This window comes from Protomyctophum parallelum, assembly GCF_964188405.1.
Source record: "Protomyctophum parallelum genome assembly, chromosome: 4".
NCBI classification, from domain to species: Eukaryota; Metazoa; Chordata; class Actinopteri; order Myctophiformes; family Myctophidae; genus Protomyctophum; species Protomyctophum parallelum.
The window spans coordinates 42,961,560-42,987,570 of NC_139700.1; the positions used below are offsets into that span (position 1 = coordinate 42,961,560).

Sequence of the window (26,011 nt, forward strand, 5' to 3'; positions counted from 1 at the left end):
ATACAATAGCTTAGTTTTTATTTAATAATAATAATACAACTTTATTTGTATAGCACCTTTCATGACATGAAATGCAGCTCAAAGTGCTTTACAGAACAATGGAGAATAAAAAAGAAAAGCAAGGCAACGACATTAAAAAACAAGCGGTAATGCAATACAGTGAGGACATGAATAACAAAAAATAAAAGATCAATTAAAAGCAATGTTGTAGAAGTGGGTCTTGAGCTGTGCTTTAAAAATGTCTACAGAGGCTGCCTGACGAAGGTACGGTGGGAGCTTGTTCCATGCTGACAGCCCGTAGAAGCAAAAAGCTGCTTCCCCGTATTTTTTAGTTGCCATTTTTTTAGGCAAAGCGAGCAGGCCAGCAGTGAAGACCTTAGGGGGGCGGTTTGGGACATATTTAGACAGGCTGTCATGTAGGTAGGAAGGTGCGAGACCATTGAGAGCTTTATACACAAGTCAAATAATTTTAAAATCAATCCTAAAAACAACCGGAAGCCAGTGCAGTGAAGCCAAAACTGGAGTAATATGTTCTCTCATCTTAGTTCTAGTTAAAACTCTGGCTGCTGCATTTTGGACAAGTTGTAATCTGTCAGTTGTTTTTTTTCCATTTAGTTTTCGTCAGTGGAAAAAAGTAGTCGACGAAGATTTTTCGTCTTAGTTTTAGTCGACAAAATCAACACTGCTTTGGTGTGGTTTGGGCTTTATGCTTCGTTCCCACGGGCAGATGCAAAGCCACTACCATTCATTGTCAATGGACGCCAGAAATGCAAAGATGCATCCGACGTTTGTAGCTGCTGCAAAAGCTACAACAGCTACAAATACCTTGTGTAGCTTTGCATTCATTAGTATAATTTGCATCTGCCTTTGTGTGTGAACGCAGCATCATTGTCGTCCGTGGTCTAATGCAGGGGTTCTCAAAGTGGGTTCCGGGGACCCCCATGGCCCTATCGGCTATCAAAAAAACACATCTTGACATTCTTTGAACATGTTTTCATATTTTTGACATATTCAACAACATACTCTTGTATTAGGTGTCCCTGACCCTGGCACAAAATATTTTTTAGATTGGTCGTCCGTGTAACCTGACTCCGCTAGATGGAAGAGACAATCACATTTGTCAGAATGTCAGGTTTGGGTCCATGGCCAGATACAGATTAAATGTTTAAATGTGTGTTTCATGTCAATACGGGTCATTGACGTGAAAAGGTTTGAGAACCACTGCACTATAATGGGTTCATGTGGTGAATTAATCATCGGCCTGCTGGACATGCCTACTCTATAATATCTTTTGTCAGTACAGTAAGATCACATTGTTCTATTATTGGCCTCTGAGCAGCTCCAGTGTTGCAATGTAGAAAAAAAAGGAACAACAGCACTGGGCTGCTGATGCGTCTACATGTATGTGTAATCACACAATGATGCTGCAGGAAGCTGAGGAGCTGTTATCTCTTTTAACGTCAAAGGAAGTGAGGAAAGTACCGTGTCATTGAAGTCAGCACTGGCCCCCCACAAGACTGTCCCTGAAGCTCCCAGCGCTGCACTCTCCCCAATGGTGTGGACCAGGTCCTCCTGCATGATGTACAAGGAGAGACATTAACCATTCTGACCTGAGATCAGATTCTAAAAATGTCTTCTACATCCTGACAGTTTTCATTCTGACCTGAGATCAGATTCTAAAAATGTCTTCTATGTCAGTCGCTCTTCGATTTTTCAAAAATAACAGACCTACAAGCTCGTAGCGCGCTATGAGCTTGTAGATCTGCTATTTTTCAATAGCTAAAGCACGACATGATGCTAACACCTAAATGGGTTCCCGCCCAAAATGGGTTAAGGCTAGTGTAAAATGTCATTTTACGATGAAGAGAAAATAAATCGAGGAAGAAATTAAATAAAAAATATGTTGAAGCTCTGTGTTCTGATATTAATCATTGCTATTGTGTTTGTTCAAATAGCCGATACTCACATTTGTTTATAGCTTATATATTTTGAAGAATCTTACAAAATTGTGCATCAGCTCTCAGTAGAAAGGCCTCCATTTGTTTGGGTCAGTGTGCAGGGCAGGCCTTTTCTGTTTATTCTAGTGTTAAAATAAGAATATATATGTTTTTCTTTTCATTGTCTTAGCCCATTTTGGGGCGGGAAGTGAATCCCTCTTGGTGTTTTACGCATTATGTTATACTTTAGCTATTAGGTCTGCTATTTTTGAAAAATCGTGAAAATGTTGTGCAAATCTTTGAATATATTCTTTCACAGTGAACGTTTTTAACTCATATCTTTGCTTCTGGGGGGGGGGTCCCTGGAAAAACATATTTTCAGATGGGGGTCGGCGGCCAATTATTATTATTTTTGGGGGTCCTTGACATAAATGTTTGTGAACCACATAGGGTTTTTCAGAAAACCCTTTAGAAGACATTTTGTAGAATCTGGTCAGTCCTAAATGGGTTAATGTCCATCATTATTTATACTATATGAACAATCCTCACCATGCTTAGATACTTGTTCTGATCACGGTACAGTGGCCGTGCGTAGACGTAGACGGGCACCGTGTACGGCCGCTTGGGCAGCCTGGCCACCCTCAGCGCCTCCTCGACGCGGTTCTGGACGTAGAGCGTCGCTCTGGGGCTGTTCCTGAGCGACGAGTGCAGGTAGACGGAGGGGTAGAGGGCCGTGCTGGCCTCCCACAGCCACCGCATGTCATCGTTGTTCCGTTGGGTCGTCTCCGAGCACCTTCCGGTGTAACCGGCCTCCCTCCAGCCGTGGTTGTAGCAGTCGGGGAACAGATAGAAACCCCAGCGTTTCTTGGGCTTCAGTTCGACTCCTAGACTGATGGTCTTCTCCATGAAGCTCTTACCGGCGGTCTCAAACTGGCTTTTAGCCACTGCGGTTAATTTCTCTGGGTTTGCGTGAGAATAAGCCTGCTTCGTCTGGGCATAGGCGATGGACAGCTTTTGATAGATGTGTTTTGATCCCCAGTTTTGGTCCCATATGGGGCGCCAAGCTTCCCAATCAATGACGGCCAGGCCAGGAAATGAATTGATATAACGAGCAATGTCCCTCAGGGCTGTGTCCAGGTGCTGCGTTAAGTTGCCCCTTTGTGGGATTCCGCCATTGAACTGCCTCTGTGCCGGCGCGCCGCTGACTTTCGGATAGAGGCCGAGGCGTTCCTCGTAGAAGAGGGTGAGGAACTGACCGGGAACGGCTTTCGGCGTGCTAACGGCCTGGAAGGCCGACATGTCCAGCGAGACTCGTAGGTCTCTGCATCTCTCGGTGGGGGCGTTCCAGACGACTATGAAAGGATGGCCGTCAATCAGCGGCGCCTCCGTTGGCGGGAGGGAGGAGAAGCAGCCTAGGATGTAGAGCGCGAGCAGCAGGAGTGCTAGAGCACACTTGCTCACGTGGAGGTGATAGTTCATTGCGACGACTGCTCTGAGGAAATGAGACATGCAAAGCATGAATAATGCTGTTGAGAATTTATTTGATGAACCTATTCTTGATAGAGTTTGATCGCTTGTCATAGACGGGTCCTATATAGTCTGTATAATTATGTTTAAACTAATTTGGTCTTAGATTAACTGACTGTAGAAGTCTAATATCTTTGTTGCAGAAGTATACAGTAACACAACACATTTTCTTCCACAATATTACAATGATATCAAAAGCATTCTAAGTGCTCCACAATGCATCTTTTCACATTTGTATTGCATCTAAATCAGTTATGTAGTTTGAAGACGTTTTCTTCAGGGTGCAAATGGAGTGACTGACCTCCGTTTTGGGTGTGCTATAACTATTTGTATAATCTATGTTGGGTTTTATATGTGTCTGATAAAAAAAAAAAAAACCATTAGCCAAAGATAATAAATATAATTATAAATATATACAAAAAGTTTCCAATCGAAATTAAATATGTACATTATTTTAAAATGTATTTTATAAAAAGTAATAAAAGTCTCACGAGTTAAAGTAGATGGAAAAATATGTCATATTTACCGTAATCACAAGAATGATGATAGAATGACAGCTGATGACTGACGGCCTCCAAAGCTACAGATATCCTCAAAGATTCGTACTTTTATCTGCATGCACATGTATGAGGACTGAGGAGGAGAGTATAATATACTGCATGTAATCGCTGCAAATTTTTGCATCTCTGTATTTTTGTTCCGTACCCAAATGTGTGTCCTGGTATAATGATCTTCACACGACCAACTGAGAATCGATGATAGTACCCCCGCTTCCGCTTTCTTCTGCTTGTTTTCTTTTGCTTCATCATGCCTGAAAGGAAACCAGTTTCTGGTGCATTATCTAATCTGTTTTTCTTATGTCTCAACCATTCAAGTTTTACTCTATTGTTTTGGTGAATACATTTTTAGAAATGTTGGTTCACTGTCAAGGTCTCTCTCTACTCTACTCTCTATACTCTAAAGTATAATATTGTACAGTTTAATGAACATTGAGCATTTGCCACTCATACAGTATATTTGTGTCTCTCTGAGACACACTTACAGGCGTCTTTCTCTTAGGACTCAAGAGAGATGTACACATTGGCTTTGTGACAACCAAATCAATTCAAAAATGGTCTCTAACATCTCCAGTACAATCTCACACACTCAGAAGGCCAGGGGTCGGCAACCCAAGATGTTGACCAATGACAAAAAACTCCCATATCTGCTGGGCGAAGTACAACAATGTGCAAGATTTGTGAGTTGCTGTGATAGGAGAAGGATATCAAATGGAACACAACCACCCTAAAGACTAATCATTGTGTATATTCCTGCACTATACCTGCATCGAGTGATCTTGGTACATAGAAGTTGATCTATTGAAGATTCTGACCTTCAAAGTACATAATCTTTGTTTTGATTGTATTGCTGTATTGTTGTATTGTTCTTTCTGCTTTGGCAATGTAAACGTATGTTTTCTCATGCCAATAAAGCCCTTTGATTTGAATTGAATGAGCCATTTTCGACAAAAAATAATAATTCAAAATCTATCTGGAGCCACAAAAAAATGTAAGCCTTAAAATTCTTATATAATGAAGACAACCGGGCTGCAAGTGGATATTAGCCTATCTATCAAAATATTATTATTATTATGCCATGTTTTTTAGCATTGCTGCATCCCGCATTGTTTTTATTAAACAACGCGGGATGCAGCAATGCTAATCGCTGTACCAGCAACTTTTTAACACCCGTGGCACGTGACTTTATATTTGAAATCGGAATGTTTATATACATGTTTGGACTGTAAATGTACCGATTGCGTAAAACAGGCTGCAGTTGCGCCATGACTGTCATGATAATCATGACAGTCATGTTTCAGGGCTACTACGTTACTAAATTAAGCGCCTATGAAAGGACTGTGTTCTTACCCGTTTAATGTGATTTCTGTGTGTGGACATCGCTGGAGAGCTTCTCAATATTGGGCACGTAAGATGTCACTTTAATCTTCACACACGACTGCAGGCTCTCATCGGTGAGTCGTGTGCGGTATTTGGATTTAATGTAGTTCATGTTTGAGAATATCTGCTCACAAAAGTACGTTGATCCAAAGATGGATAATACTCCAAATGCGAGTTTCTTCATGTTCACATAATTGTCTGGAAGAGCATTCCATGTTTTCCACACAAGTGTGTCGTGTTTTTGGAGGTTTACAATCTTGGTCCATTTACCTGTATGCTTAGTCTGCAGTGATAAACTATCAAACAATAAAAAAGTTACGTTGAAAGACATTTCCAGGGAAAGCATGCTAAGTTTGCAGCTGACCACCCGGCTGGGAATGAGAGTTCAAATCCGGGGTAGAAGATGATGGTTACATAGTGCAGCTTTACGTCCTTTGTGTATTTAAAGCAGTTCTCTCCCTCAGTTCTGGGTCAGTTCCAACCTTGGGTTGAGTTGTTTGCCCTTTTGAATCTTAGTGTCTCGTGTTTGTCTACATTTGTATTACCCTTGTCTGCCATAATATAACCCTCATATGAGCTCTTGTCATTTGGTTTGACCACTTAAGCCCTATACTTAGTTGACCGGAGTCGCCTAGGGCTCTGTACTAGTCCCTCTCCTGTGACACGTGACAATAAGGGGGAGACCTGTACTGTAGGGAGTTTATGCCTAAAAGCCACTGGTAGACAACAGTTATTCATTATTCAAGGTCATGTGTTCAAGTGTGTGTGTTTGAGCCCCATTTCCTCCCAAATGATCACTCCCCAGACATGCATATGCTGTACAGTACAGTGTATGTATTGCCTCCACCTGGAGTGCATAGGTAGTGCCTCTGTTCTACTCCTCAGTATCGCCCTCCACACCCAGTTTCAACAGATGTGTCATCTTGTGAGACAGAAGAAAGATAATCTCTGTCCAGACCTCTTCCTCTTTCATGACTCCTACAGTCAACAATTATTCAGACAGTGATACGTGTGTGTGTGTGCGTGTGCGTGTGCGTGTGTGCGTGCGTGTGCGTGTGTGCGTGTGCTGTCAGTGTCTATTCTATCTTATATGGAGACAAAGCGACCGGCGCGTTTATAACTGTGTCTGGGAGTGTCTTAAGTTGTGATGATTTTGCACAGAGTGACAAACCAACCAGAAGCACACTGTGCTCTGAAGTAGGCATGGAGTACTTTACTTCACAGCACTACTGTAAGGAAGTAGTATTCATAAAGTTTTTAAAGGGATATATATTTTTTAACTTAAGTTGTATGAAATACTTGCCATTAATATAGTGGTTGCAACTGTATTAATTGATTGCCCGAGACCCGTGGTGGGAGTTCTGCTCTGGTTTTAGTGAATATTAAGTAGTTCCGGTCATTTTGTGGGGGGCACTGGGGCCACGCAGTAAAAGTAAATTAATCCACAAAACGAACGTAATTTGTATTGTTGACCTATTTCTAAAATATTAGCGCGACTTTCGTTCAACTTTGACCCCTCCATCACATGGAACTATTTTTTGGGCGTAGTGATATGGACACAAAAAACATAGTTCTGTGTGATAGAGGGATACAAAAAGAACGAAAGTTGCACTACTATTTTAGAAATAGGTCAACAATACAAATTACGTTAGTTTTGTGGATTAATTTACTTTTACTGCGTGGCCCCCAGTACCCCCCACAAAATGACCGGAACTACTTGATATTTCACCAAAGCCAGAGCAGAACTCCCACCACAGGACTCTGGCAATCAATTAATACAGTTGCAACCACTATATTAATGGCAAATATTTCATACAGCTTAAGTTAAAAAAATCTGAACTATCCCTTTAAAGCAGTTTTTAGCAGTTTGGGGTATGAAATGAAGTCCCCTGCAGGACTTATTATCATTTTAGCTTGAAGCCCTATAAACCACACCAACGGGTCAAGGCGGTTTTAGCGTTAACTCCTTGCAACCGCTTGGACCCAAGGAGTTGCATGGTGACCCTTTGGTGTAATGTCTGACTGTACCTCGGACTGTTTTCATACTAATAACGTATTAAATCAATCGATAATATAAAATAAATAAAAACTACATGGCCTATTGTTTGCCTAAAATGTGTATACATCAGCTGCCAGAGATGAGCATCGTGTGGCTGTGAGGTCCCCAGCCAGGTGTACCTTCCTTGGCTTTTTATCTGCTCAGACCACCGGTCTATATGTGTATATATATGTGATATGTATATGTATATGTATATATATATATATATATCTATATATGTGATATTATATATGTGATATTAGAACCCCTTAGTACTTGTAATTGTTGCCATTACATTTAGTTTGACTCAGTTCCACAGATACATATTGTGAAAATAGCCAAACTACTCTGTCCAGCCAGAAGAGCTGATGGATAGGCACAGAGGAGAGAAGTACAGACATACAACTTGTTTGTAAATTATTTAGACAGTAAATGGGTCATGTATAGTCCCTCAGAATAGAATAATAATAATATCTAGAGCGGCTCATTTAAATTTTCATTTCAATACTGTCTGCTTTGGGGGCAACACCCGCTGGCCTAGTGGTCCAGGCACATACCACAAAGGCTCTAATGCAGCCTGACGGTGTGCCCGTCACCGGTTCGAATCCCAATCCCGATGACCTTTTGCTGCGTGTCACTTACCGTCTTGCTCCCTGTTTCCTGTCAACTACTGTCTATCAATATAGTCAGAAAATCCCCCCAGAATATCTTTAAAAAAAAAATATATATATATATATATATATATATATATATATATATTGGCCGCTTCCATACAGTCTATTTTTAACCTTGGTGTAGCTGACACGGTGACAGGCTGTCACAATAAGTCATATCTCCGGACACACCTAACTCATTGCATTTAGCAAATGTCTGCACTGAACATTTTGCTTGCAGCTGCTGGTTTGACTTCAGCGTTTTTGTATAGTAGCCTATAGTATTGTTATAGGTTTACGATTGGGTAAAGATTCAGGTTAGGATCAGACATTTAGAGGTTATAGGTTCAAGGGTTGGCTTGATTTATACTTAGTTATGCATCAGTGTCGCACAGCAAAGAGCAGATCTACAAGCTCTCAATGTGTCGATGAGTATCACGGTGAGTTTGAAGATATTGTCGTTGCACGAAACTGGAGCGCAAAATAAGTAGTGTGCGTGTGCATGCCACTCTGGAATTCAACAAAAATAGTTTACAAAACAACAATGTGTCTTTATTTGCAGTCCTTCTACATTCAGACATCATATTTCTGTTGTTGCATAGTCCTTATTGCATAACATTTGCTTTTACAATCTCAATATGAAAAAATATAAGTGCACTGTGCTGTATTATACACATAAAATTAATCATACAGCACAGTACTGTTGATACTGTGGCTGAGATGAAAACAGTACTGAAACTCTCTGCATGGTGTTCAGCTGCCCTGAACTAATGCTGACTGGATTAGGGCAACACACTCTCACTCCCCAAACGGCCTATAATCACTTCTTTTAGGACAAAATGTGAAACAACATTTGACGGGACGGGACGGACGCAAAAAAACGAAACGGTTAAAACGATGGAGGCGCACCATCTAAAGCGGACTGGAGCCACGTGAGGCACCTCCAGCGAGCAATTGCCGAAGTCCACGACGGCGACTCAGTGCAGTTCGAAATATGTCCCAATAGAGACAGACTCCTTACGCTTATCCCCCTAGTCAACATGGCAACCCGCGGGGTCACATGTTGACGTTTGGTCAACTTTGTCCCAAGGGTTAAGGGTTAGGGTCCCATCACCCGTTTGCCGTCTTGGGAGTGATTAGGTTTATCAAGGCAGCACTGAGATTACTATTCTGAGGTACACAGTTGGTGTAATGTACTACAAGTACAGTATACGATGTGATACGGCTGGGCAATTTACCCAAAATACATCAAAACCCACATTTAGAACCAACTATTGCTATAGCTACTTGCCCATGTAGGTACTGTACAGTACACTGTAAATGATATGATCAAGAAACATTTTTTCCTCCTTGCAGCAGTGGTTCTCAAAGTGGGGTCTGGAGAACACCAGGTGTACTAACGGGTCCCCAGCTGCCAAATTAGTTAATATAGCATCACAATCGTTTTAAACACTTTAACCATATGTTTTATACTTTCAATTACTATTCAAAAATGGCAGATATACAAGCTCATATGGTCTGCTGTTTTTGGAAAATCGTGAAAATGTTTGCACGTCTTTGAATGTTTTTATTTTTTATTTTTAAGCAAACATTTTTAACTCAAATCTTTGCTTCTGTGGTCCCTGGCACAAAACATTTTCAGAATGCTGTAGCCTACATATCATTCTGGGGGTTCTTGACATGAAAACTTTTGAGAACCACTGCCTTACATATACTGTACATCAATGAATCGTCACCAAACAATTGATAGGTTTCTGATCGCATTCTAATAGGTTTTTAGTCTGTATTATACTCTGTTGCACAATGGTGTCGTACACGCCGTATGATCAAGTATGTTGCTAATTACGAATCGCGATATCTGGTAATGTACCTTTTTGAATTTGATGGTTAGCTCAAGTTGTCAAGGTAGTTTTCTCCTGTCCAATGACAGCAACACAGTTCAGTTCCCAGACAAACCATGAGATAAAAGGTTCCACAGCATGAGCCAACATCATTCTTTAGACAGTTACTTGCAGCAGAAAAGGAAAAAAAATAACATTTTACAGTTGCATAATTTGCTCTTTGGCATTTAAGTTCATAGGTAGTATTGTCGAAGTGCCATCTTTACATGGTCTCCGACTGTATTATGTGTCTCTATGCAGAGAGAAATAGAAATAATACAATATACAGTACGAGATATGGTAGATATTATCTATAATGATCATCTACTATATCTACTGCTGTATATATTATATAATACACCGTTCTAGATCGGATATACAGTACTAGATGGTAGATATTATCTCATCTCTGTTGGGCGGAAACCTCATTATGTCTCAAACGTGTCGCTTATCTGCTACCTTTAATGCGTTTGTGTGACACCGTAGCCCAAGTTGGGCATTAACTTACGAAAAAACACAAAAATGGGGAGATAGGAGGTTTCTGAGCAACGGCAACGATCAACTCCACTATACAGTATATGAGCCTCCGGGATTTGGTCCGTTTTAGGTGTATTGAACAATGTGACATGAGTACAGTCACCATAAAGACAGGCTTGTGTCTGTTGTAGAAGGCAAATGTTTACTACACTACAATGTACATGCTCTGCATGCTTAGAAGTTAGAACGTGACATGTAATATAGTATTATGCTGATTCTAATTAGTTATTCCATGTTAGTGTACGTACCAACCTGTACAAACGATAAAGCCTTCATGTAAAATGCCATATAAAATCGAATGACTACATCATTGCAATCGTACAGTATGTGACTTTATGGAAAATATAACCCGAAAGGGTTGTTGTTTTTGTTGTGTTTTATCAGAATAATGAGCCTTTAGGCTTTATCAGGCTCGAACAGACACTGTGCTACCATAGTCATATTTCATAGTTAAGATCTACAGTCTCTATGTTTACTGAATGTGTCATTGTCTGTCTGGTTACTATAAATAAAGCACATTAGGGATTTCATGATACATTTTAACGATATGCTTAATTTGTGTCTTTGGGAGGTACAGTAATATTCTAGTTCTTACTTGTTTTTTAGGGAGGATTTGCCTTCAGGGATAATCCTGAATACTAACAAAGATATCTTTGTTATTCTTTCTTCTTGTTGTTATAACCTGCACTAAACCAGCCTGCCAATAGGCTAACTTAGATCCTTTTGATGTGGAATATGAACCAATTACATTTTATATTACGTGCAGCAGTACATTTATACATAATCAGGGTACAATTTGTTTACGAGAAAAAAAGGGAGGGGTAATTTTCTTAAACACTTAAGCCCTATATAGTTTGTCATATGTTCCCAACTTATGGGGATGCCAGGGTTAATGTGGTTAACGTAAATGTTTAATAGAATTGTTATATTGTGATCCCATCAAACTATCAAACGTGGTCTAGACAGTCGTACCATACCCAAAAGGAAATGGATGTATTTAATTCAGTCTGACCGGAAGCAGGCATACAACACAAAAAAGGACTATAGAGAGGGGTGGATATAAAAAAAGAGTCATAGATTTATGACACATACAGTAACAGTATACACTCCCCAACCCTGTGGACGAACCACCAACTTACAACCTTGTGCGGTTTGTTTTACCCCAAAAAGTGACAACCATGAAAAGTCCATGATTGTCGTCGTGTAAAGTGCCGTAGGCCTACATCAAACCACTATCCTGACGAATGACAAGTTCAGCATGAGCAGCAGCAACAACAACGTTGCACACGGCGGGCTGCCAACGGCCGGCGCCGCTCCCTTCCCTTCATCGTTGTTCCATTGCTCATCGTCCTCCAGCTGCTGCTCATCGTCCCATTGGTCCGGCGGGCTCCACTTGCCCTCCTTGTCCTTCTCCGCCTCCTCCTCCTCCACCACCTCCACCACCTCGTTCAGGCTGTCACACTTGTCCCCGACGTGGCCCTCGTAGCAGTGGCAGCGGAACCTCTGCGTCAGCAGCTGCAGCTCGTGCTGCGAGTGCCACCCCGTGACGGAGAACTCGCCGTCGCCGGAGGGCTGGATGCGGTAGCTGTCGGCGCTCAGGTGGAGATAGTGCGGCGCCCGCGGGTTGCGGCGCACGCAGCGCCCGTTGCTCTGGCACAGGGAGTCGCTGCACACCTCGGCGGCGCGGGTCACGTTGGTGATGTACTGGCCCAGCCGGAGGTTGAGGAAGGACTTCACCTTGGTGCAGTTGAACTGTATGTGTGGACAGAGCAAGTTTTTAGAGGTGCGACAGCTAATCGAAAGTTTTAACTATTCGATGTAATGGCTACTTTTCTGTCAATTAGATAGACCATGAAGCCAATGATGTAATTGACTGGGTCATGGGTCAATAAGAGACTCAGAAGGAGACTCTTTGAGTCCGCCGGTCATTCAATTATTGGCTTAGGAATGTGAAAATACAGACCAAAAGAACAACAAAAACAAACTCATCAGTCCGCAAGTACCTATAATGATGGTAGATATTATCTCATCTCTGTTGGGCATTTCAAAACATTTAAAAATAGCAAAGATAGCAGATCTACAAACTGCATTTGTGATGATGTATAACATATGGCTTAAGTGGTTAAGTGATTTAGTTGATTTGTTTTCATTAGTTTGATATATTTTGATTCATTGAAAACATAATTGATAGTGAAATAATCGATAATTGCTGTTGCTGCCCTAGGCATTTTTTGACAATTGAGAACTAAAGAGTAAAGAATAGCATTTAGAAAGATCCTTTTTTTTATGAATGGTATTCACTATTCACATACTTTAGTAGACCACATGATTGCCTACAGACAAATGCAATGCAGTATGTACTGTACATTTCCAAATGTCAGGGTGAAAATGGCAATATATCATACACGATGGGACCGCAGGATGTCAGTCAGTGGCCCTGCTCTAAACCACCTATTGTCTTGCTTCTCTATATTTATAGTGTTGGCTTGTATCGAGCCGTTCCAGAAACAAAAGATTGTGTCTGTGAATGTACACAAGAAGAACACTTGAACAGTTGGCAGCCATGCACACTGTCTCTCTTTTACTGTCTCTCTGTTGTGAATGGCAGTCGTTCTGTCAACACTACAGTCATGTCAAAACACTAGTGAAGGGCAGATCATCACTGGGTCCAAGAGCAGAGAAAATATAATCGGATATCTCTTGTGTTCTGATTCTGTCCCCTTAGTCCTATTAGGGCTATTTTAGGGAGGGAAGTTACCCCTTTTGGTGTTTTTAAGCATTGTGTTATACTTCAGATATTGAAAAATAGCAGATCTACAAGCTCGTAGAGCACCACAGAGTGCCGCGCTAGGAGCTTGTAGATCTGCTTTTTTTATCGTGAAAATGTGGCACACATCTCTGAATATATATTCTTTCAGAGAGAACGTTTTTAACTAAAATCTTTGCTTCTGGGGGGGGGGTCCCTGGAACAACATATTTTCAGACGGGGGTCGGCGGCCAAATACATATCGTTAAATACAATTTTTGGGGGTCCTTGACATGAAATATTGAGCACCACTGATATAAAAACATAGGTATTTCAGAAAACTGTCAGGATTTAGAAGGCATTTTTTACATTTCGACGTCGAAAGGAAATATAAATAATTCACTCTGGGACTAAATTGTAAAGGCCTATTCATAGTCTGGATTTTCAGTGGTGAGGTGACCACCGCTCCGGTGGTGAGCTGACCACCGGAGCTGAAATAACGTTGAGCGGTGGTGAGTAAAAACAGAGAGAAGGGCTGGAGCGGTGGCGGTGGTTTGCTCTTCACCGCGGCTCGTGACGTCATGTTGTAGTTCGGTGGTCACCTAACCACCGAAAATCCAGACTATGTATGAGCCTTAAGATGTTTTATTATTACAGTGGTTGAGTCCGACTTACCCTGGACGAGGTGAGGTTGAGGTCTCCCCAGATCACAAAGCCAGCAGCCCCCAAAGCAGCACTCTCACCAATGGTGTGGATCAAGTCTCTCTGTAAAATATGTCATGAATATAACATATCTTTTTTTACACAAATAAGTCATGGCGATTTGTGCAACATGTTTGCTACCGTCGTTGATAACAAATGCTGGATTGAGAGATGGATTTTGGAAAGTATATGGCAGAAGAAGAGAAATATGCGAACAAAATGATGCTAGTGACAAATTCTGTGGTTAAGTGAATTGTATACTGAGAGATTATTTTTCAGTGTGTCCACCTTTCTGAAACCAGCTCCTCGCCACTCGCCCTACACACTTGCCCTCGATATGCGCGTTCACGCGAGGCTGCGCCATATTAAGTGTCGTCCGAAACCAAGCAGCCTTGAGTGGAAGTGGCTTATAAAGCCCTCAAGAGCGAGTCTGTGCCGATCTAGACTCGATTGCCTTGTGCAGCCCTGCTCTCTGTCCGCATGGAAACCGCAACCTACAAATGGAAGTACCACTACAAATAAATGATAAATAAACTCCTCCTAAACAATCTTCATCTGATGCAGAATAGACAACGCTCCAACTGATGTTCACAAGGGCTCTTTATTTACCCCACCGTGAAAAACTATAAATGAAACCACACAAACAAAACAACTTTTAACACAATGATTTATAAATACCATGGATGTATACTGTATGTCATTTTTGACAGTCATGCTGTATTTCCTTTTTCCATATTAATGAAATCCACATGTCACACAAACATACACGATGCAATATAACTGTACAAACAAAATAACAGGTAACACAATTGCATGATGGTTAACCATGGCAACGAATGGTGTCTGTTTCCTGTTTCTTCACAAGGAGGGCAAGTGTATCTCCAAACTGTTTTTTATACCCAGCACCCTAATCAAGGGAACTTGATTCAGCTGGAGGGGCACTTCCTGACGAGGGAACCTCCCGAGAGCACTTCAAGTCAAGGGACTGGTTTCAGAAAGGGCCTGTGGATGTTTCTCCTTTTTGTTATTTCAACCTGACCAGCACCTGATATCAGTTCCATTGGATGCACACACTCTCCACACGATGGTGCTAAAGAGTAGATACTACTATATTATATAGTGCCACTGACCAATTGCTGTCTGTTTCAGTCTCCACACTGCTGTCATTCTCAGTCTGACAGTGGAAGTTAATTGTCTCCACCAGGCCGAAGGCATGGGGAGAGAATTGCACTCCGTCCGTGCGTGTGTGTGTGTGTGTGTCTGTCCGTCCGTCCGTCTGTGTACAGCTAATCTCCGGCACCGTTGACCCGGTCGATGCCAAACTGTGCGCACGCACTCCATGGATGCCAACGACAAACCTCTGCCCCAAATTTTCCACAATGGCCTGTTATAGCGCCACCATGAGGTCGATTTTAGCAAAACACATTTCTTTACATTACTCATACACATTTTATCCTTATATCACGCAAATCTCTATACGCTATCTCTACAGTCATGTGATCAATACGGACCTTTCCACTTCCCCGTTATTCCTTCCCCAATCGCTAAGATTGCCTTCCAAAGTTTGCAGGATTTGGCCATTTCCAACAAAATGCCTGAAATCATTATCAGGGGTCTCTCAGAGTCAGAGATACTGCATGGGGGGGTCACCAAACTTTTGTGTGACTTTATTTATTTTTATTTTTACATTAACCACTTGAACCCTCACATTCCTATTCTGGTGGGGAACATTGACAATTGCTCACAATGGTCTGAGACACATTTGGGCTTGTAGATTTCCGGCGAAGAGGTATGGTGTATACAGCCAGGGAAGAAAAGTACAGAGCCAAAGGTGAGGTTTACAAATAATTGTAAACACACATTTATCATGAATCCGATATAGAGGCTTGAAAAGTGGTCCTTGGCCTGAAAAAAAGTGTGAAGACCCCTGGTCTACGTACATTGTAGAATGCTTTCAACTAACAAACATGTTGCTCTTTATTCAACGTTCCGGTTGTTTGACCTTCATCAGGAGTCCTACGCACCTGTCACCAATCTTTTGAGGTGTGCATCGGCATTCAAAAAACCAAAAAAAACAATGCCAAACCGTGTTGATGAAACGTTTTGCTCCCTTACCTGTGTGAGGAAGGCCATGGCCTCGTCCCTGTAGCCCAGCCTCAGGTACACGTAGGTGGGGAGGTCGTACTCCCGGGAGGTGAGCGAGGCGGTCCTCAGCGACTCGCGGATCCTGTGCTGGGAGAAGTGGCGGTTGCTGGCGCTGTTGGAGTGGCTCTTCCGGATGGCCACCGAGGGGAAGAGCGCCGTGCTGCTGTTCCACAGCCACAGCAGGTCGTCGTTCCTCAGGCTCTCCAGCAGGGGGCAGAAGCCCGTGTAGTTGCCGTCATGCAGGTTGTAGTTGTGGCAGTCGGGGTAGAGGTAGTAGCCCCAGAGGCCGTTGGGGCGAAGGCGCGCCCCCAGCTGAACGGTCCTCTGCATGAACAGCCGCGCGCTCTTCTCGAAGCGCCTCCGAGCCAGCTCCTCCACCTGCAGTGGAACAGCGTCGGCCGTTATGTATAGAGGCAAACGAGGTCTATGAAAACAAGCCCAAAAAAAGTGACTATATAGACCACATGAGGCACTTTACATGCACATCTACAAGCTCACAACACACACAACAACAAAAAATAAAGTAAATTGCAACCCGCATTTCTGGGGGTCCCCAGCCAAAAACGTTGAGAACCCCTGGCTTATAACAACAAGTAAGATGCGCGGACGCGGGAAGCGAACGCAGCTCGTAAATTGCATTAACAACAATTAGAATAAATTACGTAGTGTGTTTGTGTGTGTGTGTGTTACAGCTGCGCCCTCTGGTGGCGGGCGGGTGGTGTCACAGCGTGACACAGACATGTTCTGCTGGGTTACATAGTAAATGGCTCATTGATGTTCGCAATTAAGCGACCATGGCAACACTGACCTGCGGTGCAGTCACGTTGATGTAGGCCTTGGCGATCAACTCGCGGGACTTGCGGCGGTATATGTCCTTCTTGTGCCAGTTGCGGCTCCACTGGGGGCGCCAGTACTCCCAGTCGATGACGGCCAGGCCCCGGAAGTCCTCCGAGGGGATGAAATGTGTGATGTCCTGTAGTGTTTATAATTTCATTCGTTTTTTTGTTTTTTAAGCTTTGCTAGATGACGGTACGGTCACGCCAAACTTTTGCCATATGCAGTGGATTCTGCAAATGCTTTACAAATGGAACGGATTGTTGCCATTCCAAGTATTTTGGCCCCCCCCCAAAAAGCTCTTTTCTCACTGAAAAGCAGAATCTGCCCATATAGGCAAATTAACGTTTGTTGTGAACACACCCTTAGTATAGAAAATGCTTAGTTTTAGGTTAGTTTTTTTTTGTTTAGTGGTAGTTTATTTTTTATCACATTATGGGATATTTGGCAGAGGCGAGATTCCAAAACGTCAGAAAACGTATTGTGAAGTAAAAAAAACAAAAAAACATAGACTATATTCACAAATTACCAACAATACTTGGTAATACCTTTCTTTATGGAATAAATAAAGGCTAAAACTAAGATGATTTTAGTTAGTTTTCTAACACACAATACAGTTTCAGTTTTCATTTGTTTTAGTATTAGCCTATTTTTTTTAACTTAAATTCTAGTTTTATTGTGTTAGTTTTAGTGCAGTATAATAACCTTGCCTGGTAGGCCTTGAACAGGTGGAAGTCCAGGCTGCAGTTCTGGGGAAGGCCTCCGTGCACAGGCTCACCTTGCTCTGTGTAGTAGGGGTAGTACCTAGAGTTGGACCATCACAACATGTTAACTGTCAAATTATTGCCTTTTAAGACTTTGTAAACAACAATTTCACAGGGTAGATTTGTACAAATAACTTATAGAAAGAATGGCTGACAGTGACCGGTAACAATAATCAAAACAAATGGATACTTTTATACTTTGAAAAAAAGATTTTACCCAACACACTCTCACTCCACAAACGGCCTATCGTGAATTCTTGGGACAAAATATGACCAAACGTGTGGTGCTGTTCCGGCCACTTTCGCACTCCAATAAAACTCAGCGTTGTTTGAGTTATGTCCCAATATAATAGGGACAGAATTGTAACTCATATCCCCCCCCCCCCCCCAGTCAACATGTTTTAGTAAGTAGTACCCCAGTCGGTTGGCGTAGAAGATGGTGACGTTCTGCCCCGTGCGGACGGCCCGCGGGCTGCCATGGATGTGGAACAGGTGGTCCAGGTTGGCCGTGACGTTGTACTTGAGGGTGCACATGTCCAGCGGGGCGTTCCAGGCGGCCACGAAGGGCCGGCGTCCCACCAGGGGCAGCTTGGCGGGCTTCTGTCCGAAGGCGGCGTGGACGAGGAGCAGGAGCCAGGAGCAGGTGAGGGCGCAGGCCACTGGCACCGCATGGTGGGGGGAGGCACTGCCCACTGGCACTGTGGGCATCCTGGGGGGGAGGGGCGCTCTGGGGATCTGGGTCAGGGAGAGGTTCTTCTGTCAGTCATCATCCTGGACGGAAAGACGGAGATGAAGGAAAGGAATCGTTAAAGGAGAACATTGTTCACACTTTGCCCGTTAAAACCAGGAATGCATCGGCTTCATGCTGTGTTTCCAGCTTGCACATCTGTTATTTTTTATACTTTTGTTGATACTTTTGTGTGACACTGTAGGTATGATCAAAAAATATATATTTAGGAGAAACTTGTAGAATTAACCTCAGGTCTTGATGCAGCTCTCCTTCTATCCCATATTTAGACCCAGTTTCCTCTTAAGTGCTGAAATGCTAATAGACTATTAGCTCAATGGTAGCCTGCCTGCTTGCTCCTATTCATTCTACCATCATTGTGTACCTGATTCCATCCTTAAAAAACATATTTTCTGCTACAGACTGTTACTCGGTCATTCCCAAGACGATATTTGCAGATGTTTTACAATGGGATAGAAAACTCCATCAATTGCAACAGAGCAACAGCATCCTTATTTTGGACAAAGATTTTCAAAAATGTGATGCATTGTGAGCTTGTAAATAGATAGGCTATTTTTGCACAATGCTCGTGCAACAAACTCTAAGACAGGGCTCAAATATATATAAATAGGTCTAGGACTTGGCCCTCTTCCCACAGTACACTTGGGTCAAAGGGTCACAGACACGGAGTGACAGTTGACACCCATGGGACCAGGAAGCTGTCCTCAGGACAGCTGGTACATGGGAAGCAGTCCCTGCTTCACAACTAGCCACACCGTGACCAACACGTTTGCCACCACATGCCCATAATCACAGCCTCTTATGCCAAACATCTCTGCACGAAATACCAGTGTCTGTGGACTGGCTTTATATTTTCTGTCTCCATCTACAAATGCCACTCTAACTAACCCAAATGTGACTTCTGCTTTTGGATGATTTTTAAATTGTAACATTCTTTGTAAGTAGTTTAAATCCGAGCTCCAAATTAGCTGGACCTTGGTGCTAATTGCCCTCTGTATCTGGTACTTCATGTTCCATATTGTTACTGTCGGACAGAAATATAGCGAAAACTAATTTTGCTATATATTTTTTTATTTGAATCCAGGAAAGTAACAGTTTTCCACCCGTCAAAGACCATATATCGGTCTTGAACGCAAATATTGTACTTTTACTCGTATTTAGGCCATTGACACAGGCCATTTGAGATTGTTATACATTTGAAAACTTGTAAAATGGGACATTGTGCATATTGAGTATACTTTCTACTTTTTTCATTCCAATACTTTTGTACTTTTACTCAAGTACATTTTTAATTCCGGACTTCTACTTGTAATGGGGTATTTCTATATTGCAGTATTGATATTTTTACTAGTATAAAATATGAGTACTTTTTCCACCACTGGTCTTCAATGAATAGTACATTATTCACCAATCACCAGTGTTCTAGCTTTGATTCAAAATTCTAGTTTGTTTCAAAGCCATAATTTCTCTCCACATTAGATGCATGTGATGTGGTATAGATCAAAAACCTTTTCTCCAGTGTTTAACTGACGGTATCAGTTTTCCAAAGTCTTAACCACTGCTGTAACTGCGTGTGTGCTGTAAATGTTTGCATTTTAATGGATTTCCCTTTTCAGCTGATGAGGGAAAACCACTCCTGAGTCCTGAAACCTTGGCAGAATGAGTCCGTACAATCTCTTTCCTTTGGGGAGAGATGGGGGGGTTATAGGTGTGTGTGTGTGTGTGTGTGTTGGAGGGGAGGGGAGGGGAGGGGAGGGGGACGCATAGCATGGCATTAGACTGACCGGCTCTTGAGGGAACACCGCACTCATGGAACTAATCACCAGTAACCATGGTGATAATAACAGTACATGTGCACTTTATTAGCCCCTTAATTATGAGGTTGAGAGATTCTATGTGTTCCTATATTTGATATCTTGTAAAGGCGGCAAACGGTCGAAAAAGAGTTACTGAAATAAATCAAATAAATCTGTTAACAAAGGCATCCCTCGATAGCTGTGTGTGATCGAGTGGAAAACGGGCCTCTGCTGTGATCTGAAAGTCTCTTTTCTTTTCCAGTTTTTCTGAGGTTTTTCTGGCATCATGATCCATAGAGCCAAGAAGGGGGAATGTTGAAGCCACATCCTGTAACAATCAAAGACATGCATGCATGGCTCTGTTAACTGTACCGGACTGGACTACAGTCTCATTCAACTGACATGATGACTGACTGCTGTTATGTTCGGCTGAATGTCGTCTCTGTCGGGTGGATAAAGGTGGACCTTTGTTCTCTTGAGTGAAAAGACTATCTCCACACCATTTCATATGTCTGGGGTCATTCCCCACGCATGAAATATGTCGGGTGGAGAGATAGTCTCGATATGATAGAGAACTTGGACGTCCAAAACTGTTACCTTTCAGGATTCAAATTCAAACTCGAAACGTGCCGTATTGTGCATCTGATACTTTTGACGCTGTTGTGTGACGCTGTAGTATGATCAAGTAGGGAGTAAAGCTCTACAAGCTGTCATCAAATCTGCTTATTTCAATTTGTATAGCCTACATGGGTCAAAGTAGTTCACTTCATTTTGATGCTATAAATGAGCTAATTTTGTACCCCTGAGAACCACTGTACAGTACAGTCAAAAACATGTACTGTATGACTGTACACGGCACTGGCTGGACCACAGTCACTGCATGATAACTACTGTATGGTATTATTTCACAGGATGGGGCACTGTTGTAAACTAGAATGAAGATATGACGTATGGTGTCATTGTCAGTGGTTACTTTCAATTGCTTTATTTAATTGCTTTATTTTTGCCAGTATTGGGATTACACCAGTACCAATAGTAGTTTTTTTTGTTAAACAAAGTGTTAAATTGCTCTAGTCATCACCTCTTTGTTCAGTAACTGTGGTCTCCCTTTCTCTCCAGCTCTTTGGTACAACAGAAAATTCAATTTTCAGACCAGGATACCAATTTAATCCAATCAGGAGACATAACTCATACAGGATCTATAGGTCAGGATATACAAGTGACATTGGAAGTAATGACACAAATAATTGAGCAGATAACATTGGAACTGGAACACTATATAATTTTAAGCTGATAAATGGCTAGGCCTACTCTCTCCCGATTGGCTGAAATTGGCAACCCACCTGAAAAAAAAATCAGTTTATTTAATAAAGAGCCGGAGAGACGGGGATACTCTTGTTATCGAAAAAAATATTCTGATAGCAAGTATTATCAAAATATGGAGCTTCATCCTTTTAACAAGTTCCTTTAATTTTAACCAAAAAAAGATCACTTTTATTGCACTTTCGTGGCCTATAGGAATAAGATGAAAATAGATGCTAGATATACTTTGCAGTGTTTTGGTTACTTGCTTACTTGTATGTCATTTAGATGGACAACTATGCTGTTTGCTTGCCCACATGTTTGGAATGTCGTTTAGATAGCATCTTTTTTAGACAGATGCAAGGTTCGATGGTTTCCTGGCATCCTACATACTTTGAGGAACTTATTTGTTTTCTTTACACCATATATGTCAAACTCAAGGCCCGGGGGCCAAATCAGGCCCGTGAATGAATTATCTTTGGCCCGCGGGATGATATTTAATTAGTATTAGAACTGGCCCTCTGGTATATTGCACGGACCACCACAATACTACAAGTCCCACAATGCACTGCGAGTGCATTGTCACGTATCGAGGGCCCGCAAGCGCAAGCATGCGTCTTCTCTTCACTATTGATCAGCAGTGAAAGTATATCACTTGTGGTCGACTTTCAGCTACCCCTCTACACAAAAATGGCCCGTGTGTTGAAACACAGTCCGGCCCTCGACTTGTACCAATTTCTTTATTTTGGCCCACTGTGTATTTGAGTTTGACATCCCTGCTTTACACTCTAGTTATCTGACCATTTAGCCTGTCGTCTGTTGATTGTAGTTCATGCTACTCTCGTACTTTCAAGCAATTAAGGATTACTAAGAGCTTCTGCCAAAATTGGTTGGGAGTCGCGACCAATCAATTGCTGTGGTTTAAATTAGGGTCAGGATGGAGAGTGTTCGCTCCTCGGACGTGGGTTTGAAATTTGTCTGCTTTGCACCACCGGGGGATTATGGATCAATCAAGACTTCCTGGACTTTGTGTTAAATGTATCCTATTTCATTTGATTTGGTTGCTAAAGTGCCTTTTAGTAGCAATGATGAGTGTAAACATTTCCAGTGCTCCAGTGGAAATTCTACCCGAATAGATCTTTCCATTAACCACTTCAGCCCCTTTTTGAAAATGTCTGCCCATGACATGATGCAACATGCGTCCAATCCTGTCCGGTGGAAAACATCATACATCCAAATATTGATTCAAATGCAAATAGGCAAAACACGTTAGAGCTTGCGGCTCTGCTACTTGAGTGACTTGATGAGTTTATGTGACACTGTAGTACGATCAAGTAGGGCGTTAATTTACGAAAAAAACACAAAAGGTTAACATATGGACCTAAGATGTCTCGCCTTGCAGCAATGATATGCATGCATTATGCAATTTCCCACCAAGGACCAAGTTTATACCCCTCTTCTTCCTTATTGATCCTCCTAATTGATTGCTCTGCCTGGACCAATCAAATGCCATAGAGTAGAGGGTACCTACCTAGGCTTCATCATTATTGCTAAAAGAGAAATCAGGACAGGAATAATCTGTTTGTGGTATTAATGCCATGTTCTACATTGAGCTTTTCATGGCATGCTGATTCCTATAAAGCGGCGCAGTCCCGCCCCCTCGAGAGACCCGGAAAATAATTCACTGACCTTTCGAAAAGTATTTATTTAAAGACGTTTACGCCGTGGACAAAGCCAGCTCTTGTCGTGACAAATTATGACAATAAACACAATGTTTTGGGCCGAACAAATTAATAGAAGAAAGAAATGGCAGATTACAACACTTTTGTTGTTGTTTTTCTTCTTTGTAATTTTTTGTTTGGTCCAAAATATTGTGTGTGTTGTCATGATTTGTCACGACACGAGTTGGCTTCGTACGACGCTTGAAAGGTCTTTAAATAAATACTTTTTGAAATGTCTATGGGGAAAATGCTTTGGGAATTATTTCCTGGGCCTGGCGTCGTCATGAAAGGGGGCGGGACTGCGACGCTCTATGCCTCTGGCAGGGTTGGAGACGGGCTCCAATCCAATGCATCGACACAGAGAATGACAGTTCAATCTGTCGGCCATGTTTGTTGCCATGTTCTTCCCATTTATGTTTTCAACAGGGAATAGAAGTCGTAACCCAAGCCATAGTGTCAGTCAGTGCCATGTTCAGCCCATTAAGTTATACAGCTTGGAAAGGGACAATTGTGGCTGAGCTAAAGGGATAAATATGATCTGGGAACAGGCTGCCAAGCAGACGGTGGAATGCCAAGAACTGGGGGAGACATCCTGACTGTACTGTATGTGCCAATGGGATCTAGGCCTAACTAAAGCGACATCTATTGTATAAGTCATTGTTGCTGGTGATACCAGCTTATATACACTTAACCTTTATATTGTTACTGTCAGGCAGAAACCTCGTGTCTCCGTTATCTAACTGTGTTTTTTGTTTGTTTTTGTTCTTCATAAAATAATGCCCTACTTGATCATACTACAGTGTCACACAAAAGTAGAAGAAGTAGCAGATAATATCTGCTCAAAATGTTGCTTCACGACACGTTTAGAGTGTAGATCTGCCTTGTTTTCCTTTCTTGAACATTAATTTAGTTTAGAAGCTTAGAAGTTGTTAACCTTTATATTAAACTTTCAAACAAACAGACAAGATTGGGTATTTGCATTTTCCGCAGATTAAGCATGAGGGCAAAATTTATTAAAGAATGGATTACACAGATGTTAATCAAACTCAACTGCTACAAACAACAGTCACAGAATGCGGTCAAAAATAGACATTGCATGATTCACATGAGTGGGGGGGGGGGGGGGAAAGAACCATGATATTAAAGTCTACACAACTCCACAAACTGTGGGGTCAAACGTCATAACTCTTCTTTTGCCAGGATGATTGGCTCCAAACTAAGTTGGTTTGCCACCCAGACACAAGGGCACAATGTGGAAGATAAATAGTGAGCCAGAGTTGGTTTGTGTTGGATTGTTCCCTCACTGGATGGTTAAAACAGCTGGATGACCTCACATGAATGATGAGGAAGACCATACTTTTGGGGATTTGTTGCCCTGGTTTTTGCCACATAATTTTTTTTTCCAGAGACAGAGAAAACTAAATACTAAGATGGAAGAAAGGGGTGTCGGATTGCAGTACAAGCGAAATTAAACAAATTAAAACAGATCACTTTCCCATACTTGAAACGAGAGTTCAATGGGACTTTTCATGGGTAATTAGCTAGCCCCTAGGGCTAGTTACCCAACGTAGGTATTACATTTAGTTTGTCTTGGTTCCACAGATACATGTGAAAATAGCCGAACAGGAAATAATATATAAAATAACGGTAAGGGGAAAAGATTCCGTTTAGAATTGCAGCCGACCTTTGAGAGTGGTTTTGAAGGAGTCAAGGGATTCACATGTCTTAATGGCTGTTGGTAGGGCGTTCCACATTTTGGTGGCATATGAAGCGAAATACATTTTGTCTCCGAATCTGTTTGTGCCGAATCTGGGTTGCACATTTGTTGAACTACCTCTGGTGTTGTGGGTGTGGACTTCGTTGACATTAAGAAAGTATTTTAGACAGGTACATGGGTATCTTGGTGGTGTAGCGAATCTTGTGGACCAGACCCATTGCAAGATGCTGTACTTCGTCGTCAACCCTAAATCATTCCAGCCTGTCAAAATGGGCAGGGGTGAGGTGGGTTCGGGGAGTGAGGCCAAGTAGTAGCCTGACCAGTTTGTTTTGGGAAGTCTGGAGCCTTGTTTAAGGGCCTTTGAGGTGCTGTGGTACCAAGAGGTGCATGCATAGTCAAATAAACCTTGTCCAGGTGTTTCTGTTGACCAGTGAGGAATATTGTTCTTTGGTTGACTTTTCTTTTATTACGTTGGTGGTCATTTTATCACCGGAAAGATTTGCCTCCAGGATGGAACCTAGGTATAGGTAATTTCATCTTTTTGTGTGGTAATATTGTCACCCACTCTAACCAAGAAGCCATCTGCCTTGCTGAGATTACTATTTGATCCAAAGAGAATGGATTCAGTTTTTACCAAGTGTAAAGATAGTTTATCAGCGAGCTGAGTGCAGATTCTACCTAGGGCCTACCGTAGGATCTGAGGCTAGCAAAGTCAGTGTGTCTCTCAAATCACTTCTGGAAACAGTGTTCATTTTATTGCCTCTCATTTATCCATGCTGCTCATCTATCTTTTATAGCTTTTTTTATGTCTTCTATTTGTTTATTTTATCTTCAGATTTCTTTGTCATGCCCAGTTGTTTTTGTAAAGCACTTTGTAACCTTGCTTCGAAAAGTGCTATGCAAATGACGTTTATTGTTATTATTGTTTTTCTATTCTGCTGAGTTATATATTCCATTCCAGCAGGATTATATACTGTAGGAATGTATGTTGAATATGTTAGTAAACTAAACACAGTCACAGGGAGGA

The 26,011-nt window shown here is 42.0% G+C and overlaps 1 protein-coding gene across 1 annotated transcript in view; it reads right to left on the reverse strand.

The window, feature by feature from the left end:
- LOC310857202 (uncharacterized protein) overlaps positions 1-18,468 on the reverse strand; it is a 31,841-nt gene extending 13,373 nt beyond the window's left edge. Inside the window, exons 1-9 of the mRNA XM_083762811.1 lie at positions 18,116-18,468; positions 17,647-17,740; positions 16,911-17,075; positions 16,073-16,480; positions 13,931-14,020; positions 11,740-12,261; positions 11,522-11,550; positions 2,487-3,429; positions 1,483-1,572 (exon numbers count right to left, since the gene is read on the reverse strand). Coding sequence (XP_083618937.1) covers positions 1,483-1,572; positions 2,487-3,429; positions 11,522-11,550; positions 11,740-12,261; positions 13,931-14,020; positions 16,073-16,480; positions 16,911-17,075; positions 17,647-17,740; positions 18,116-18,408 — 2,634 coding nt within the window. The 5' untranslated portion in view covers positions 18,409-18,468. The remainder of the gene's footprint in view (positions 1-1,482; positions 1,573-2,486; positions 3,430-11,521; positions 11,551-11,739; positions 12,262-13,930; positions 14,021-16,072; positions 16,481-16,910; positions 17,076-17,646; positions 17,741-18,115) is intronic.
- Positions 18,469-26,011: the final 7,543 nt, after the last annotated feature.